Consider the following 19,236-nt stretch of genomic DNA (forward strand, 5'->3'; position numbering starts at 1 on the left):
CACTGTCTGAATATACAAGAAGGCTCAGAACAGAATATATGTGCATACATTCACACATATGCATAGTATGTAGGTCCAATTTATTTAACAGAAAGGTACAAACTGAGCAATACCATTGGGTTATTACTTAGGACCTAGGAAGCATCGGTTTGATCATGTCTTTTAACTGACTGGCAGCAATTCTTTAGGGTAGTGTTTTTTCATCACTTCTGCCCTGCTTCATGATCATTAACTGAAGAAGGTAGGGATTGAAGCTGTTTGAGTGTTTTTCTATGCAAAGCATGTGCTCTACTATTGTAAGGAGAACTATAGTACGTATACGCAATGAGAGAAACAAAACTGATTCACAGTAGACTGACAAAAACCCGGGGGTTTATTATTCCAATAACCCCCACCCCCTTTGCTGATTTTGGTTATTTTTCTTCTTGCTGATTTCTTGCTATCATGCTCTTTAGTCGATATTGACTTGTGTTCATGACTTAAAATACAATGTTGGCTTACACAAACTACTGGACCCAATATTAGTCTCATATAGTAACTCAAAGGTACTGTCAGATGTAGAGAAAGACACAATGAAAAAAAGAAAAATTACTCAAGAACAGAGAAAGAGTAAGAGGCTGGTAACACTTTATTGCATTTAATTAGATTGCAAGCCCACTGGGCAGGACCTGTCCTTTTCGTAGTGTTTTTGTACAGCACTTAGTATCTTAAAACACTTCAGTTATAAGTTACCTATACTCATAAAAGTCAAAGTAACATCTATTTATAAAACCATACAATTATACCTTAACAGGAAAATTGATAAGGAAGTTTACTATATAATCCATACACTCCTAAACTTAGTTGGACAAATCAAAGGTGATTACAAACACGTAACTGCTTAGGGACATTAAAAATAATAATTTAAAAAACTCACGGGTCTCAAAGTTTTCTGATGGGCCAGTTGACATTCTTACCATTTCTTAAAAACCATCTAAGGATTTATCCAAAAGGATAAATAATTCTGGTTAAAGAATTCCAAAACATGAATTCAGAAGAACTAAAGAATTCTTAAGAACCAATAATGAGAAGGCCTCAGTATAAAGTTACAGTGTTTCATAAAAGGTACCTTTAAAGACCTAGACTTTTGTCATTCCATTCTGTATTTCAAATAACCATTTAGCAAAAACACAATCTGTTAGGGTCAAATTTTATTATGTGAACATACAAAACAGTACAGTACTTCAAATAAAAACAAGCAAAGAGACAACAAATATGGGCATTTAAAATAAGGCACATTAAAAAAACCACACATCCAGTGAAATAGACAGGTTCTATATATATATTTGGAGGTAGAAATAATTACAAAAATATGGAACAATTTTAAGCATTAGCAGTTCCATTAAAACTAGGGTCCCCATTAAAACTGCCTTGTTGAGTTAGCTTTTGTGGTATTTTATGCACTACATTTTTCCATCAGCTCTACACTTTGCTTTTGAGTACCAGTAGGGGGAAACTATGTCATGAGCAAGACAACCGGGTAATTACAAAAAGTTATAAATGTCCATACAAATGTATTTAATAACAAAAAGTTCTTGAAGCACCACATTTTATTTTTCCTCCAATAAAAAAAATATGTACAATGTTTTTCTTTACATGATTATTAAAGACCTAATGATGTTTTTAATAGGGTTGCTATATCTACTGGAATGGCCCCTTCTTCTCCTGTAGAGGGAAAGAAATATATCAGAGCTGCACATGTATGAAGTATTTTATAAAACAGTTTTTATAATCTATACAACTAAAACAAATGAACATGAAGCAATTGTCCCAGGCCTCCAATACAAGACCTCACACACTGACATTGGCATTGCTACATTTTTGCCAAATTATTTCTTTCAGTAATCCCACTAACTAATGGGGGGGGGGGGGGAGGAATCAAACAAACAAACTTTTGTTTAAGTAAGACTGTTACACTCACAGGTGGTACTAATAGTAGTAATCCAGCACAAACTATACTGAGACATTTTTGTCATTATATCTAGGGCCCTTATTTTCCCCTCAAAGAAATTCAAGGCACTACAGAAACCCAAGGTGCTTACTCTTCCTCCTCCTCATTTTGTCCTCATAACAACCTTGTGAGGAAGTTTAGATTAAGGGGCAATCATTAGCTCAGTCACCTAATGAGAATCACAGCTGAATCCTAACACTCTAACCACAATGATCTAAGCTCTGAGTTTCACCATGACTACTACAAGAACATTTATTTATTTATTTCTATCCCACTTTTCCCCCAGGTTGGGACTCAAAGTGACTTACAATCATCATCATCATCATTGTCAAAAAGGCCTTACAAACCAGCATATACCCTTTTTATAATCTTGGTGACTTAACACTGGAATACTGTTCCAGTGACTTGGAATCAACATTATTGTAAGAGGGAGTAAGAGATGTGAGAGTTTCTTGGGCCTATACTTATAAAACACTGGCACAAACCAGTCTATACACAAAAATTGTTCTGCCCTGCTGACAGAAAAGGACACTGTGCACACAAGTGCTTGTGCATGCCCAATGTGGCTTTTTAAAACTCAGTAGATTATATCCCAACATTTCATCACTAACTGCATTTGGCAGTCCATTGAGTGTCACAGAAAGGATTCAGTAAGTAACACTTTACAAAACACTAGCTCAACACTTATTCAGGAATATAAAGCTAGTTCTGTGGTTCTTTAGACTGTTATGCAGAGAAATACTGGATTAAAGAGCAGCAGGTTGGAAACTGAGATACCTGAATCTCTACAAAAGGAGAGGCCAGTTTGGAACATTGTCAAAAACTATTTCATTCATTGGCTTTTCTTTGCGAAGGAAAATTCAGGAAGGACTCATCCCGCGCTTTCTATAAGCGCGTTGATGACTAAATAGGCCAATATATAACTCCAATAAATGCTTAGTCCATGCCACTACATACAGGTCCTGCTGTGGAAAACAGTGACATATAAACTGAATCCTACAGCTCCAGACTAATCAATGGAGCACTAATCAATACAGGCTCTGGAAAACCTGGTGCAGTGAACTATGCCTTTATCAGTGCTGTATTCCAGGTCTGAAAATAAGGCCTGAACAGACAGGCCAAAATAAAGCTGCTTTGGGTCACTTTGGAGTTATGCTGTTTAAATAACACACGCATCTTAAGAGGCCAGAAGCTGCGCCAAAGCTGTTTTCCAGTCCTTAGGACTGGAGCATGGCTTTGCCACAGCCTCCGGCCTCTTAGGATGCATGCATCATTTAAACAGCATACCTCCAAAGTGACCTGAAGCAGCTTTATTTTGGCCTGTCTGCTCAGGCCCAATATATTCCCATTGTGAACATGCTCCCCACCCCCATCTGCACTTCTTTCCATATGAGAACAAGTATTTTCGGACAATGTTCAAGAAGGCTATTTGTCAAGGAGAAGTGCATGAGGTCTGTCCCCAACATCCATTAGGAGCATTAAGGTATCTCTGCCATTACCATCAGTTATTTGTGCTGTGAACTAGCTAAGATAGATTTTGCTTGAACTGCAGATTCTGTTGCATAACTTTAAATGTCTTTATTAAAAAAAATCACTAAATGCATAAACCACTCTCACTTTTCCTTCACAATTTGGTGTATCTAGGGTGGCTTTGTGAGAACTTACCTGCATCTGCTGCTGTCATGTCTTGTTCTAGTTTTAACTTCTGTTGACTGATTTTGAGCATAGATTCCTCTATAGTCCCTTTACTTATGAGCCTTATGACTTTCACCTCTCTAAAAATGAAAACAAAAGAACCAGCCTGTTCATATAATTCTATAAATCAACGTTACTGATTTAGGAAGAAAAACACTCTTTGCATTTAAATTGCACATTATGCTACAGAAAACAGTGTTTATAGTTCAATTTATTTTTATTTGGGGGGAATAGGGTGACTACCTCCTCTTAGACTCACAATGACGGTAACAACCAGTCCCTATTTCAACATTCAAAAGAAAGTTAAAATCAACTTGTGAGGAAGAAAGCACACTAGCCCTGCATCCTCTATCATCACCTCTTTGCACAGACAGAACAACCACCTGAATAGAAAAGTCTGTGTTCTAGGTGTGGCAACTTTCAGTGGGGTCAAGCCGACAGGCATGATAGAGTGGTCAGAGGTCACTCCATCCATGATTGCCTGAGGACTGCAGCAACCATACAGCCTGCTCTTAAAGCAGCCCACCACCACGGTCCCGAATGGGCTGCCAGCAAGGAAGGCTTTTTCCTTTTTCTGGTGGCCACAGCTAATCTGGGGGCATGTGTCGTCTGCATGCCATACCCCTGTCACTGCTGGAAGCTGCTCTTTTTTGCTCTTGTGTTTTGGACCTATGTAACTAGGAATGTGAAAGGCCTCCCTGTGTAGCAGGGGCTTTCCTCTTCATATTATCATTCTTCACATGAAGAGAATGTGCCACGTTAACTCTCACCATAATCATTTACTCTCCACATGAGGGAAATGATTCCTTGTTAGTTGCTACATTACTGCACTACACTCTTATAGTGCTGCTATTCCACTTTTACTGCTCTGTCTGCCTCCTGTTGCATTCTGGTGTTTGTAGTTCAGTGAGGCCTAAGCGTTCTCTAGCTAAGAATTCTAAATGCCTTTCCCTGAACTATAGTGCAGTAAATCTCCTATGTTCAAAACCTACTCTGAATGCCAGAACAGAATATTGACCCCATTCTGAAAACCTAATTTTTTCACTTGGGTTCACATCACTGTACAATGTCAGTAAATTAAGTTTTTGACCAGTGGTTTCAATTTGTAAAGGCTCAACCTTAGGATCTGCACCTGTACTTTGGGTTTTTATCTACCATTTCACTCAAGTGATATGATAAAGATAGGACAATCATCTAGCCTATCACTTAAGCTTAAAAAGCATTCTGAAAGGTGAATCCTACTGCCAAGAAACAGTGTGAGTATGTATGTATGTAGTTTTCCCCATACATATATAAGGACTATGCTCAACTTTGAAAAAGGGAGAAGAAAATGGAAAACAGAGGAAAGTCCTATCCAGTGTAATACCATGTTACATATGTCAGTTTAAACAGTCATGAATCTGCTATGAATTCCACAGGCAATCCAAAACTTTTGTAACACACATATCTGCTGCCTTCATAAATTAAACAAAGAATCCCATACCTGGTTTGCCCTACTCTATGACATCTGTCTTCAGCCTGTTTGTCATTGTAAGGGTTACAATCAATGTCATGAAGGATGACCACATTGGCTGAGGTGAGATTAATTCCAAGACCTCCAGCTTTAGTTGAAAGCAAGAAAATGAAGATATCCATATCTGAATTGAACTCATCTATCAGGTGTATCCTACAGAAAAGAATGAAAACAAAACTACCATCAGTATGCAACTTGGGGGTGGGGATTGTCCTCCACAATTCAACACTATAGGACGGACAGACACATATATGTTCATGCAGACTGCTAGTATCAAGTGTATGTGCAAATTGCCCATTACAGACCTCATCCCACAGGCATGCCTTTCACATTACCTGAATCACAAAACATTTCAATGGAGTCAGTCCACATTCAGTTTCCAATCACTGAATGTGGATAAACAAATGGCATGCAATCAGTTTCAAACTTCTCTAGTCATCTTGATTATCAATCATTTAATATTCTTATTTTCAGTTAAACTATCTGCTGAGATATATATATATATATATATATATATATATATATATATAATTGTGAATTATGTGCAATACAGGTATACCTCAGTGAATGAAGTAGATGTGTTCTGGGCATTACTTTTTTTACCAGAAAATTTGGTAGCAGAGGTAGAAATAACATGGGAAGAACAGAGATAGGTTCAAATACCACAAAAAAGGAAAAGCAGTTCAGTATGTTCCACTGAAGTTTTTATTCAAAACTAACAGTATGCACATTTGAAATGAAACATCCAAGTCAGATAAGTCCTGCATAAGTAAACAAGAACATTTTGACCCTTCCAGAGACTGCTCAAAGGCCTCTTCCAAACTGCATCCAGGATAGTTTTGTCTTTCATCCCGCTCTACTTTTCTTATGACTTCCATTTTGGTGGCCAAACATTTAAGTCTAGGCTTTTTAAAAACATGGGTGTACCAGGTGATGCAGGCTAATTCACTTTCCAACTTTTTTTCTGTTTTGCTGTTCACCCATGCTCATTAAGGAATTTCAGAGGCAGCTGATATTACTTCGAATTTACAGCTGATATTACTTTTCATGTTGTAGGCAGGCACAGACAACAATTGGCTGAGAAGTATAGGACTGTTTCTCAGGTCAAGGTTGATTGTGTTGTTTACTGAACACATGCTGCTACAACCTGGCAACAGAATATCTATGTTTCTCCAGTGCTTTACCGTCCTCCCAGTGCTAATGCTGTTCAGAAAAAACTTCCAGCTAGATGACAAAGAGGAAAAGAGGAAAGGCTGCATGGGGAGAAAAAGACTTTGTAAAAAGCTGAAAGGCTTTGTAAACTTAGGTATGCCTGTACTTTATAATTTTTGTTTTAAGCTTTACGGCTATTGGTCTGTTTCCTTTCATTGCACATACCATATGCAGGGAAATAAACTGCATTCTGAAATTATAACACTTCTGGTGTTCAATGCTTTCTACTTCATCATCAGTACATACCAACAATCAAATCCAAATAGAGGCAAAAATGAATATTAGTAGGACCCATCAATGGTGTACTTACACTGTCATTTGAGGTTTTACTAACCTGTCAGCAATCTGTGTTTTTCCATCCAGCCTAAGGTATCGATGTTGCTCATGTTTCAGAAGAACCTCTAGGATATCTAGCATCATAGTAAATTGGCTAAAAAGGACAACTCTATCACCCTAAAGGAGGAAAGTACAGACATTAAGAAAAATCACATCCTTGCTGAGAACCTGAAGTGTGTACAAGCACACACACAAACTGAGAACAGGTTGAATGTAAGTACCACAGATTTCAGATTGTTTCTTTCAGTCTATGCAGCCGACTTCTTGCTTCAAGTGTTTCAGATATGAGCACCTAATATACTAATCCAGTGATGGCAAACCTATGGCACACGTGCCAGAGGTGGCACTCAGAGCCCTCTCTGTAGGCACCAGTGCCGTCGCCCCAGTTTGTTACTAGAAAGCCAGAGGGACATGGCACTTCACAATAAATAAGTGGGTCTTGGGTTGCAGTTTGGGCACTCGGCCTCTAAAAGGTTCACCATCACTGTAAGTCGAAAATGTATGCCCCAAAATTGACCCCAAAATCCCAGGTCAACTTATTTACGGGTCAGTATGGTAATGTGATAGCAGTTCTTTCAGATTTCCCCATGCAGTCAGGAGAGTCGTTTCTTTTTCTCTTGAGTCAAGCAGAAAGAGCCCTGGGGGATTAATTGCTGTTTATTTGATAGTCCCTCTCCCACCTGCACGCCTCTCTGTCTGTGAAGTGAAGGCTGAAATGCTGAAGCAGAAAGCCTCATGGGTGATTGATTGCTGTTTCAATAGTCCCTCTTGCTGCGCACACACATACACACACTGAAGGTATAGATGAGGTCAACTTATAGTTGAGTATATACAGTATTCAGCAGCAAACTAATGCATATTTATTTCAAATATTTGCATCTTTTATTTTAATTATGCATGATCCCACCCTTTCTTCAAGGAAACTGAAGTCCCCTGTTTACATATTTAAGACAGAGTTACCATACATATAGCACACTGCCATAGGTAAACAGGAAGACAGGCACAGTGTTAAGCAGAGTTAATAACAAACCAACATAGTGGGACCAGCAAGATGTAAGTTCAAAATAGTATGAACAACTGCTGACATCATATGTCTAGTTAGTGTTATGTCTACAGTTGACCATTCTTATACATGGATTTTTATACACAAATTCAAGCATCCACAGTTTGAAAATATTACAAAAAAGTATAAATTTCAAATATCAAACCTTGATTTTCCATTTTTATAAGGGACACTATTTTGCTATGTCATTATATTTAATGGGACTTGAGCATCCACAGATTTTGTTATACATGGGGGATCTTGGAACCAAATCCCAGCGTATAACAAGGGTCCACTGTATTATGTCTCCAAATGACCTTCAGAGACAGAACTTCATGGACCTGAAACCAGGCCTTCCATACTGAAGCCCAATTATTTCTATAGGCTTTTATGACACCAGAACAGGTGACAGGTGAATTCAGCTCACATATATATAACATGTAACACTGCAGAATGTCCAAAATACATTGGTAAAACAAACCTTTTCTTTGAACTCAGATAAAATGCGTGTCAATGTTCTAAATTTTCCAGAATCGAAAATGAGGTCCATTCCAAGTTTAAAGTCACGAATATTTGCATACTGTTTACAAAGCAAATGCAATTCATAATCTGTCATCACAGACATATCTTCATAAATAAGGTCAGGGTTTGCTTCACAGTGTGTTGGTTCCTAAAAAACAAACAAAAAGGTAGCAAATAAAGTTAGTTGTTTAGGAACTAACAAGAACACTCAAGCACAATTTCACCTAACACTGTTATAAAATCATCATGGTATATGTGAACTGTGGATCATAGTATCACAATTAATACTTCAAGAATTGTTTTTAGATAGGCCAATATGAGCTTTTATCTTTATTTTTAATTGGAGTGCACAGACAATGGGGTGAGAGTCCTTTGGAAGCAATGGATGCCAAGAAAGGATTAAATCTCACAAGGTTAATTTTAAAAATCCCAGCATGAACTCACTGTTCACTGTGGATCGTGCATGTTACACATTATCATCATATGCAAATACAACCAATGAACTTTGTATGTTCACTTTCCATTGTTTATCATCCTCTCGTGACAAATAAAGCTGACTTTTGACAAATCACAGAACATTTTTACTCTTCATTAATTTTATTCCATAATTTGTGACATATTTATAATTGCAGCAAAATTTTGCTAGATACTTGGCCTATCTTAATCAGACTTTAATTATAACCTTTACTTAATGCTGAACACACAGGTGAACAGCTGATATTTGGCTCATTCTGACTTAAAGTGTATCAAGAAATTATTGTAGTATTTAAATCTAGCATCCTACCTTGAGCATGAGTTGTGACATCACCTTAAGTTTTTCAGACGTATAATACTGGCGATGTAAGAGAGGATGATTGGCCATTTTTCTTAGCTGCATCATTACATTTCCCATTTCTGTATTTTTTTCTATGAACAAAAATGGATGATACAGCATGAATGAATTGCAAACTATACTACCAATTCTAAGTGTGTTCATAAAATTTGTGGATACTGCTGCTCCTGCTGCTTTTTGGGAGACTGCCAATGAATACCAAGTGGCTCTATTTCAGAGGAAGGAACTGGCAAAACCACCTTCTTGCCTAAGAAGACCCTTTGAAATTTGTGGGGAGGCAATAAGTCTACAGGCGGCTTGAAGGCATGTTATAGATACACACACCTGCAATCTCAACTGAAGTCAGTATTTTGCTTTGTTCAAAACAAAAGGGACAAAGGATGGAGAGAAAATTTAAAACATACATACCGTGACTGTCAATAGATTTCTTCAATGAGCTGAAGAGATCTTGGTATAGATTCTCCTGTTTGTCAGACATTTCACACCACTCCACAATATCTTTTTTGGGAGGCAGCTGTTTAAGGACCTGGTGGGTCAAAACCAAAGCTTTTGAATTATTTGCAGACAAGACTATGGATCATAGCTACACCTGCTCGGAAGATAGTTCTGTTTAAGAGACGCTGAGCCAAAACGATTTCTGAAGTCGAAAGCTTTCATGGCCGGCATCGATAGTTTTTTGTGGGTTTTTCAGGCTATGTGGCCATGTTCTACAAGGGTTTATTCTTGATGTTTCACCAGCAGCTGTGGCTGGCATCTTCAAATAAATGATTTGTTTATACTGAAACAATTGCAATAGGTTAAAATGAAAACATACCTCTTCTTTTACTCGTCTCAAGATGAATGGTTTGATTATCTGCTTGGCATGTGCAATTCTCTCCTTTTCATAGATACTGTGTTCCTCAGATGCCTTCTAGGAATAAAAATCAAAAGCATAAAATGTATTTCATATAGTGTACTCAATCAGGTTACGTTAATTTAAATTAAAATGCTACTTTTTATCCTAGTGGAATGCAGTTATTTTAAGTATGAATATTTGATTGAAGAAATATTGTGATAATTGGGTGCAATTTCTAAAACACTTATTACAGTATAACGTGTCAGTTTAAAGACACATAGGAACATTTATGAAACATGATTTTGAATTGTTAGGATAAGATAAACCATCTATTATGAAAACCTGGCAACCATGTTTCTGAATAGTAAAAATGTAATCAAAATATACTTACTGTTTTAGAAGAGAATATCCTCCGAATTTCACTGGTGCTACTACTGAACATGTGTGGCATCACAAAATTCAAGAGGGACATAAGTTCCAAAAGATTGTTCTGAACAGGAGTTCCTGTTAGCAGCAAACGATTTTTTGCCTATTTTCATAAGAATAAATATAAACATAGACAATAATTAGTGACTATGAAACAAGATCACTATGGTCTCTTCAACATGACAATAAAATTCTCTTATTGTTAAGCAATTTAATTTTCTTACTTACTTACTGTATATGCTCACGTATAAGTCTAGAGATTTTAGTCAAAAAATTGACTGCCACAACCTGATTATCCACAGGTCAGTGGAAGTGCTGTACTTTAATTCTTACAAAATAATAAAAAAAGAACCACCCCCACCTGGCTTAAGGAGACAACATGTGAAAGGGATCTAGGAGTCCAAGTAAACCACAAGTTGAACATGAGTCAACAGTGCGATGCAGCAGCTAACAAGGCCAATGCGATTTTAGGCTGCATCAATAGAAGTATAGTGTCTAGATCAAGGGAAGTAATAGTGCCACTATATTCTGCTCTGGTCAGGCCCCACCTGGAATATTGTGTCTAGTTCTGGGCGCTACAATTCAAAAAGGTCATTGAGAAACTGGAGCGTGTCCAAAGGAGGGCGACTAAAATGGTGAAAGGTCTGGAAACGTTGCCCTATGAGGAACACCTTAGGGAGCTGGGGATGTTTAGCCTGGAGAAGAGAAGGTTAAGAGGTGATATGATAGCCCTATTTAAATACTTGAAGGGATGTCATATTGAGGAGGGAGCAAGCTTGTTTTTTGTTGCTCCAGAGACTAGGACCCGGAGCAATGGATGCAAGCTGCAGGAAAAGAGATTCCACCTCAACATTAGGAGAAATTTCCTGACAGTAAGGGCTGTTCGACAGTGGAACACACTTCCTAGGAGTGTAGTGGAGTCTCCCTCCTTGGAGGTCTTCAAACGGAGGCTGGATGGCCATCTTTCGGGGATGCTTTGATCTGGATTTCCTGCATGGCAGGGGGTTGGACTGGATGGCCCTTGCGGTCTCTTCCAACTCTATGATTCTATGATTTTATGATTCTTTCTCTGAGTAAACTGGCAAAGGGTGAGAGCTTAGTCTGTCCTGGAAGCATCTAAAAAAGCATTGACGTCTTCCCCCTCTACTCTCTGCCACAGCACCACTTTTCACATTTTTGAATGCCTGGGCAGGAAAATGGTGTCGGTGACAGCTTTCTGGTACTTTCCCTCAAAGGAGTGACGAGAGGAATTGGACTTTGAAGAATCTGAATAGAACAATTGTGTACGTTTGTCAGCTTTTTTGTATTAAAATCAGGCCAAGTTATGATATTAAAGTTAGCAACTACATTTCTATACTGTTTCATTCTGAACTAAGCAGTCTCTAATGCTTGTAGGAATTTGTAGGTTTTTTTGTCATCATTTTCAATTACATCTTTTACATCTTGTGTTACACGTGTCTACGTTTTACCCTTGACTTAACCACTGGTCCTATCAAAATCTGTAATTTTGGTCTCCAAACCTGTCCTGAGTTTATGCATGCAGTAGTATATACATTATATTTTTAAAAAGAAAGTGCTCTGCTTCTGGGTGTTAGCCTGCATTTGAATGAGGTACCAACTACAAGCAGGAAGATAATGACACTGGTTGAACACACCTTAAACTAAGATTTAGCTTCCCTTCCTCTTCTAACTAAATACAGTGTGCCCTTACTTTACGTGGGGGATCCATTCCGGACTCCCCTGCGTAAAGCAAATATCGCCTATGCTCGAGTCCCATTTAAATGAATGGGGCTCGTGCATGAGGTGGCGTGGCGATGCACACGCACTATGGCTGTGCGACCCATTCATCCCTATGGGACGCGCTGCCCCTTCTCTCCACATGGCTTTCAGTGTATGCTGAAAGTTGCATAAAGCATGCCCGCGTATGATGCGGGCGCACTGTACAGTTTACCCACTGTAAGTCCAAACTAGAATAAACTGTGGTTACTATGGTTTAGGGTAATAAGGAAATTATTTCTACACTTTTTAAATCATCCTTACCAGGACTCATGCAAAAATGGTGAAGATAAGAAAACATAGTTTACAACATTTGTATTTCCTGGTCATTTTAACACATCTAAAGCCATTCTAGCTGCTAAATATTAAGATCAATTATAGCTAAATAATCAAGAAGCTCTGTACAAATCACTGCATGCATAGCCAAGAATCTATTTAAACCTGTATACTATCCAATGACAGAAGATGAAATCAAACTATGCAAGGATTGTAGAGAGAGTGGTTTGACATTCTACCACTTGTGCAACAAGGAACATTGTCATAGTAGTAGTAATAATAATAATAATAGGATTTATTTATATGCCACCCCAATCACTGGGAATCCGGGCGGCTTACAACAGAGGGGATAATAGATGGTTCCCTGCCTTCAGGCTTACAATCTAAAAAGACACAACACAAAAGGAGAAGGGAATGGTTGGGGGGGGGGAGGGGATCAGGTCCAGTAGTTCTTCTCTCCCTCTGAGGCCTAGACCAAGTAGGAATTACCATATGGGCAAGAAGTAGCAATTTCATGGTACAACACAGACAGAGCTTTCCCCTCCGCTGGCCTTCAAGAGGATTTTCAATAAACAAATGTAGTATTCAAACCAAGGAAACAATTTAATGTCAATTTCCAATTGTTTTTGTTTTTAGAATGTGAGAGTATATTTTAGAATTTGAGAGTTCCCTACTGTATCTGGTTTATATCACAATCCCATGTATGCTTACTCAGAAGTAAGTTCTACCATATGTTAGCATAATTTATCCAAGTAAATATGCACAATCTACATATGACAAGTTCCTTTCAACAGAATAATGAAGAAACCGAACATCTTAAGTAACATTTGAGAAAGAGTGCCCTAAATAAGAGCACAAAATTAAAGTCTTACATTAATAGTCATCAGATGCTGATAGCGTACAGAACCCATGTTTTTCAACATGTGACCTTCATCAAAGATTGCATAATTTAGGTTCATTCGTCGGAACAGGCTGCGATCTTCTGCACTGCTAATTGCACAATTATACCTAACGAGAGAACAGACATTAATAAGAGCCAGAAGAGGCAAATATGAAAGAACAACAGTGCATTTTTCATCTACATGTCCTTGACCTAATAACAGCTACTTAACCCTTTATTAGAGTCAAAAGAATTGTGGGTATAAGGAAATGAGTACTGTTCTATTAGAACTTCTGCAAGTGAAGAGTTTATTTAGTGTTATAATAACTAAGTTAGCATACTATTAATAAGCTTTCTTGGTTTCAGTTTCAATTTCACTTTTTGCACGTATATTAGTAAAAACATATTTCACACATAAAGAGAAACATCAGACCAATCCCCGACATGAAACATTTTAAAAGGTAAAGGTAGTCCCTTGACATGAATGTCTAGTCATAACCGACTGTAGGGGGTGGTGCTCATCTAAGACGAAGAGCCAGCGTTGTTAGAAGACGACTCCGGTGCACCAAATGCTGTTACCCCTGTAATAAATACTAAGGGCAGGGTTAAAAGTGCTTTATTTAAAACTAGGAGCAGAAGAGGATTTAAACCCCCTGCCATTCCCTTTTTATTTTAAAGAAGGGACTACGTAATAAAATCAATTTCATGGCTACTGTTTTGGATGGCAAATCCAATTTAATTGTAATTAATGCATATGTTCAAAAGGGTACATTCACTCATAGTCATGACCTCTACTTGCATGTTACATTCAGTGTGATAGCAATGTAAGAACTTCTTTCTCCCCTTTCCCCAATACCCAATACCATCACATTGATAATTATTTACTTAGGTCCAAAGCACATTGCAGAAATAATCCAGTTTGAGTAACTGCCCTGGCTCAAAGCTAGGGAATTGTGGGAACTGTAGTTTTGTGAGAGATTTAACCTTCTCTGTCAGAGAGCTCTGGTATCACAATAAACTACAATTCCCAGGATTCTATAGCTCTGGTCCAGGGCAGTTAAACCAGTCTCAAATTGGATTATTTCTACAGTGTTTTGGACCTTAGAAAGTATCTATTATAAATAACAACTGACTAGATATAAACATAGGTCGGTTTTTGCATGTTGAAATCACCTTGGACATACAACGTATGCTCTGTACACTCAGATACAATGCAAGAAAGGATCCTGATAAATGGAATCTTGCTGAATGAGTGGGTTACATGGCACCACACGATTAGGCTATGTTTTCACTCTAGCAGTTCCCACATTGCAACTTTTCTTAAATAGAAGGAAAGAGACACCTCTAGGGATTCCACTAGAATTAAACCTGCTCCCTGTAATTATGGAGAATAAGCCAACAGTTCCTCCTGTTTGTACAGCCTCATCTTGGGCTTTACATGGAAAGTTTGGATCTGATTCACCTTCAGGATAAAGTGGAAGATATTTGGAGGCAGGATGACTTCTTAGGAAACAAGGAACAGCTAAATTTCATATAAGACTTATATGCTTACGTTGTTACAATCACATTGAAATCCACCACTTTATTATGGATATCCATTCTCAGATGCCTCCTGTCCTCCTGAGACCCTAAAGGAAAAAAAAATCATTGCATTTCTAGAAAACTCTATACAAATATGTTGTGTGAAAATGGTAACTTCTTTGTGTGACACCTGAAAAAGGAATTTTGGCTACATTTGTTGTTCTTATATATGCCTTCAAATGAATTTCAGCTTATGGTGATCCTATCAATGAAATCAATGAAGATTTATTCAAAATCAATGAAGATTTATTCAGAGGTTTGTATATCAGTCTACATTTTACCTTAAACAGAATTTCTTACCATAATAAAATAAGACTTGGAGTTCAGGACACCACAGGTTAACTTCTCTTATCCAATTATCTATTTAAAAAAAAAAGAGATTTGAATAATTACTGTGAAGTTATTTACAACTGTACATTCATATCAACATTAGTTCCAGCTCATTTCACTAAAGTACATATCTAAAATTGTCTTAATTAATTTGTGATATGCAGCTGGATTCAGAAGCTAATCATGTTTAGCCATGAAATTCATCTGGCAGACCTGTTTCAGTTAGCATCCCTTAGCTGAACTAATGCCACTTGTACCTGAGAATGAGTTCCACTGAAATCAACAAGGTTTCTCTGAAAAAAGGAACAAGATTCTTCTGCTAAAAGGCAATCCCTTATGTGCTGTCTAAGTTCTTTGGGTAAAGGACAGAACATGTATTTTTTTTATTTTAAAGCTTCATAAGCCATGGCCTCATCTCAGAAGAAATGTATATGAATATCATAATTAATATGATAATTATAATAGTATCTTCGAAGTACTTGACAATGAACAAAAATGAAACAATAAAACAGTAAAACTGACACCCCTGCAAAAGACACACAGTAGGCCCTCCCCTTATGTGGGGATCCGTTCCGGATCCTTCCGTGTAAGGGGAAATCCGTGCATGCTGGAGCCCCATTAGAATTAATGGGGCTTGCACCTGCAGTGGTACAGTGGCGCCCCTGCATCATGGGCGCGCGCCCCATTACATCTTCTGTCACACTTGCGTAAAATGCAGGCACACTGTACAATCTTTTAAATAAATAAATAAAACAGAATATATGAAGCAAATTCTATGCATGTTTACTTGGAAGTTAAGTGTCACTCAGTTCAGCTAAGCTTATCCCTATGTAAACTTGTATAGAAATGCAGCCCTAAAAATAATTTATGACATTTCTTACCTATTGTCGATGCTGGCACTACAATCAAATGTGGACCTGTGTCACCTGCTTGGTAAAGATATGCCAGAAATGCAATTGCTTGAATGGTTTTTCCTAAACCCTAAGTAAAAAACGGAGCAAAACATAATGTAATCACTTTTCCAGGTTGCAATTAGAAATCAACATTTCACTGATTAACTTTGGCAGGGGACAGACTGCCCCAAAAGGGTGGCCTGCCGGCGGCCTTTTTCCCTCTGGAGGGACACTGCAGCCGCTAGACCAAACGGCATCCCTCTGGAGGAAAAAGAACCTGGAAAAACCGGGTTGTTTTTGTGCTGCTCAGCGGATGTAACGTGTGCCAATTGGTGGATGCAACAAGTGCCGTGCGCCACTTACGGCATAATGGCGGCACCCTATGGACGGGACGCCGCCACACTGTGCTAGGGTTAGGGACTGTGTGGTTGCCACGCGGTCCCTAACCCTAAAATCGGTGCCATCATGGTGCATTTGCTTCCTTCTTGTTGCCAATAGGGAATGTACCATATGGTGATGTAACATTGTGAACAGTTAATATCATCCCAACCACAAAAAGCATTTTCCTTTCTATTTGCAGAACCAGCACTTCTCCCCTTTACAAAAGTCCACCAGCTATCTAGGCTGCTCTGTTTCCCTTGACTCTCCCAGCAAGTGTTGGCCCTCAGGTTTTTAATAACAGCTGATGCTGATCCATTCACATCAGCTGGTTTCACTTTTGTTACTGGTATTTGATATTCTGGAATCCCAGCTAAAACAACAGCTTCTCAGCTGGCTTTTGATCCCATCAATTCCTACTCCCTAGCTATTCCATACGTCCCCCTAATCACAAGTCATTCTAAAACCTGGACTAAGTGACCTGTCCTAGCTTATGTTTTCTTTCACAATGACTCAGTCTAGGTCCTTATAGGTCATGGCTGCTATCCCAACATGCTTCTGCCTATCATGCATATGTACCCCAAAACACTACAAATTTGAAATCCATTGCTGTTGTAACTGAGAAATTTCTCCTTCTTTTCCCTTTCACTATTCCTTCCAGAAGTTGAAGGTATCCCATCTAGGGCCCTAGATTTCTTAACTACTCATGTGCATAATTGTTGCCATTACCTCTATCATTATTTTTTATGGTCCTGCTGCCAGAATTACTGGATAGCTGGAAAACAGTCTTGTAATGAGTCTCCCTTCATTACCTCCCCTCCTTAAACTGAATAGAAGAACACACACTGAGACCATGGTGCCTTGATTCCAGCAGCTGAGGACAAGCCCTGCCTCCAGACCAACTGTCATTGCTCTGAGGGAGAGAACAGTAGTCAGGCACAGCACCATTGTATCTTGATTCCGGCAACTGAGGAAAGACCCTTTGTCCAGACCAATTGCCATTGTTCTGGCCTCTTGCATTTGCTGGACTTAATTCCCTCCCCCACTGCTACCTCCTTTTCCTTGTGTTTTCTGTGATTTCAGATTGTAAGCCTGAAGGCAGAAAATTGTCAAATTGGGTGGGGTAAAAATGCAATACAACAGATACGTAGATAAACAGATAATAGTTGAAGGAAAATCTTCTTTCATCTCCTGTTCCAGTGTCCTCCTAGGTAGCTAAGGTCAGCCCTATATAATTCACTCATAGTTAGTCATGCAATTACGAACGGTTTCATCAGAATGAGAAAAGATCACAGTATTTTCAACCTACCATTTCATCAGCCAAAATGCCATTCAGCGAATGTTTATGCAGAAGTGCTAGCCAATTTAAACCGATCTTCTGATATGGCTTAAGCTCCATGCTAAATATAGAAAAGAAAAGACACCATTAATTCTTACGTAAACTCAAAACGAATGACCAATAATTCTTCAGATACATAGGGCTAAGAGCTGGCATTACAAAGATGAAATCTCCCATTTGATTTTTGCCTCTGACATGAGCTCACAATTAGGAAATCTACCATTCCTCAGCTTTGGTCTTTCTTCCCAATTAATTGTGTGAGGAATAATAATACCAACATACTTTATGTTGTTGTTGTAAGGATTACAACCAAATAATACACGTAGATCACTTTTATCATGCAAAAGTGCTTTACAAATACTTTGCCAATGTTGACTAACTTCATTATTACTAAAATAAGTCTTAGGGTATAACCTAAAGATCCCTTAGTCAAGAGATTTTGTGTCACTGATTTCAATGGAATAAACTTTCCTGTTATTGATACAATTAACATCCATGTAATTTAGGCAATATCAGTTCCTGAATACTACACACTAAGCATGAATGGGCACCATGAACTGCTAGGAACTATATTTAAAAATGTTGTTCCCATGGGATTAAAGATAGTTGATATTTACAATACTTGATAATCTACACATCTCTAGTACAGCCTAGTTACACTGTCCGAAGTAAAACAAATTACTAAACCCAACACAGACAACTATATCCAAGAGAAATGTACAGTAAGTATAAATCAAAGTCTCTAAGATTGGCTGCACCAGCTCAGGAAAAATGCTCAGTGCTGGCCACTTTTCAAAGCTAATCTATTGTATTTAGATTTTAAGGACTTTCTGCTTCCTACCAACTTACATTTTGCATACATTCAACATTAAATAAAGAGCAATTATGCCAACCTTTGATTCAGAATGGAAGGTTGCTCGATATTCCATCCACCTGCCCCATCTCCGGTGATCCTTGTCACTTGTTTGGTCAGTTTATTTGAGATCTCTTCACATTTATTCATGAGTTTTAACACAACATCCCTCTCTCTTAATAATGTTTTACAATTCCATATAATATCTTCTGACAAGCCGTTGGTCTTGCACATTTTTGTGAACTTAAAGGAGAGAGGAAGAAAAAGATTAGCCACCAGTACTAAATAAAAGCTAAATCAAAACCAGTCTGAGGAAATTGTATTAGACTCTCAGCCTACTGAGCACCCTAGACTACGTAATTATTTTTAACCCAACTGGATCAAATGCAGACTTCCTCATGAATGGCTCCTTGTGTTGGCATAAAGAACTAGGATTCAGTGAATGGCAACTTTCATTGACTCCCCCCCTTTCCTTGCACTGTCCAGCACTATCGCACACCCTGTTCTGGGTGATTTTGATCCAGACT

The 19,236-nt window shown here is 38.3% G+C and overlaps 1 protein-coding gene across 2 annotated transcripts in view; it reads right to left on the bottom strand.

Annotated features, from left to right (window-relative positions):
* Positions 1-610: 610 nt before the first annotated feature.
* The window catches only part of SMARCAD1 (SNF2 related chromatin remodeling ATPase with DExD box 1), a 58,475-nt gene continuing 39,849 nt past the window's right edge, over positions 611-19,236 (bottom strand). For both annotated transcript variants that reach the window (XM_089526111.1, XM_089526110.1), the window contains exons 10-24: positions 18,750-18,952; positions 17,827-17,917; positions 16,128-16,227; positions 15,217-15,276; positions 14,888-14,963; positions 13,328-13,463; positions 10,369-10,506; positions 9,957-10,052; positions 9,551-9,668; positions 9,095-9,216; positions 8,270-8,458; positions 6,745-6,863; positions 5,169-5,351; positions 3,656-3,765; positions 611-1,704 (exon numbers count right to left, since the gene is read on the bottom strand). In XM_089526111.1, the coding sequence (XP_089382237.1) occupies positions 1,643-1,704; positions 3,656-3,765; positions 5,169-5,351; positions 6,745-6,863; positions 8,270-8,458; positions 9,095-9,216; positions 9,551-9,668; positions 9,957-10,052; positions 10,369-10,506; positions 13,328-13,463; positions 14,888-14,963; positions 15,217-15,276; positions 16,128-16,227; positions 17,827-17,917; positions 18,750-18,952 (1,803 nt within the window). In that variant the 3' untranslated portion in view covers positions 611-1,642. The remainder of the gene's footprint in view (positions 1,705-3,655; positions 3,766-5,168; positions 5,352-6,744; positions 6,864-8,269; positions 8,459-9,094; positions 9,217-9,550; positions 9,669-9,956; positions 10,053-10,368; positions 10,507-13,327; positions 13,464-14,887; positions 14,964-15,216; positions 15,277-16,127; positions 16,228-17,826; positions 17,918-18,749; positions 18,953-19,236) is intronic.

Source organism: Sceloporus occidentalis, unplaced genomic scaffold, assembly GCF_023333645.1.
Source record: "Sceloporus occidentalis isolate IW3139 unplaced genomic scaffold, rSceOcc1.0.p SCAF_5, whole genome shotgun sequence".
NCBI classification, from domain to species: domain Eukaryota; kingdom Metazoa; phylum Chordata; class Lepidosauria; order Squamata; family Phrynosomatidae; genus Sceloporus; species Sceloporus occidentalis.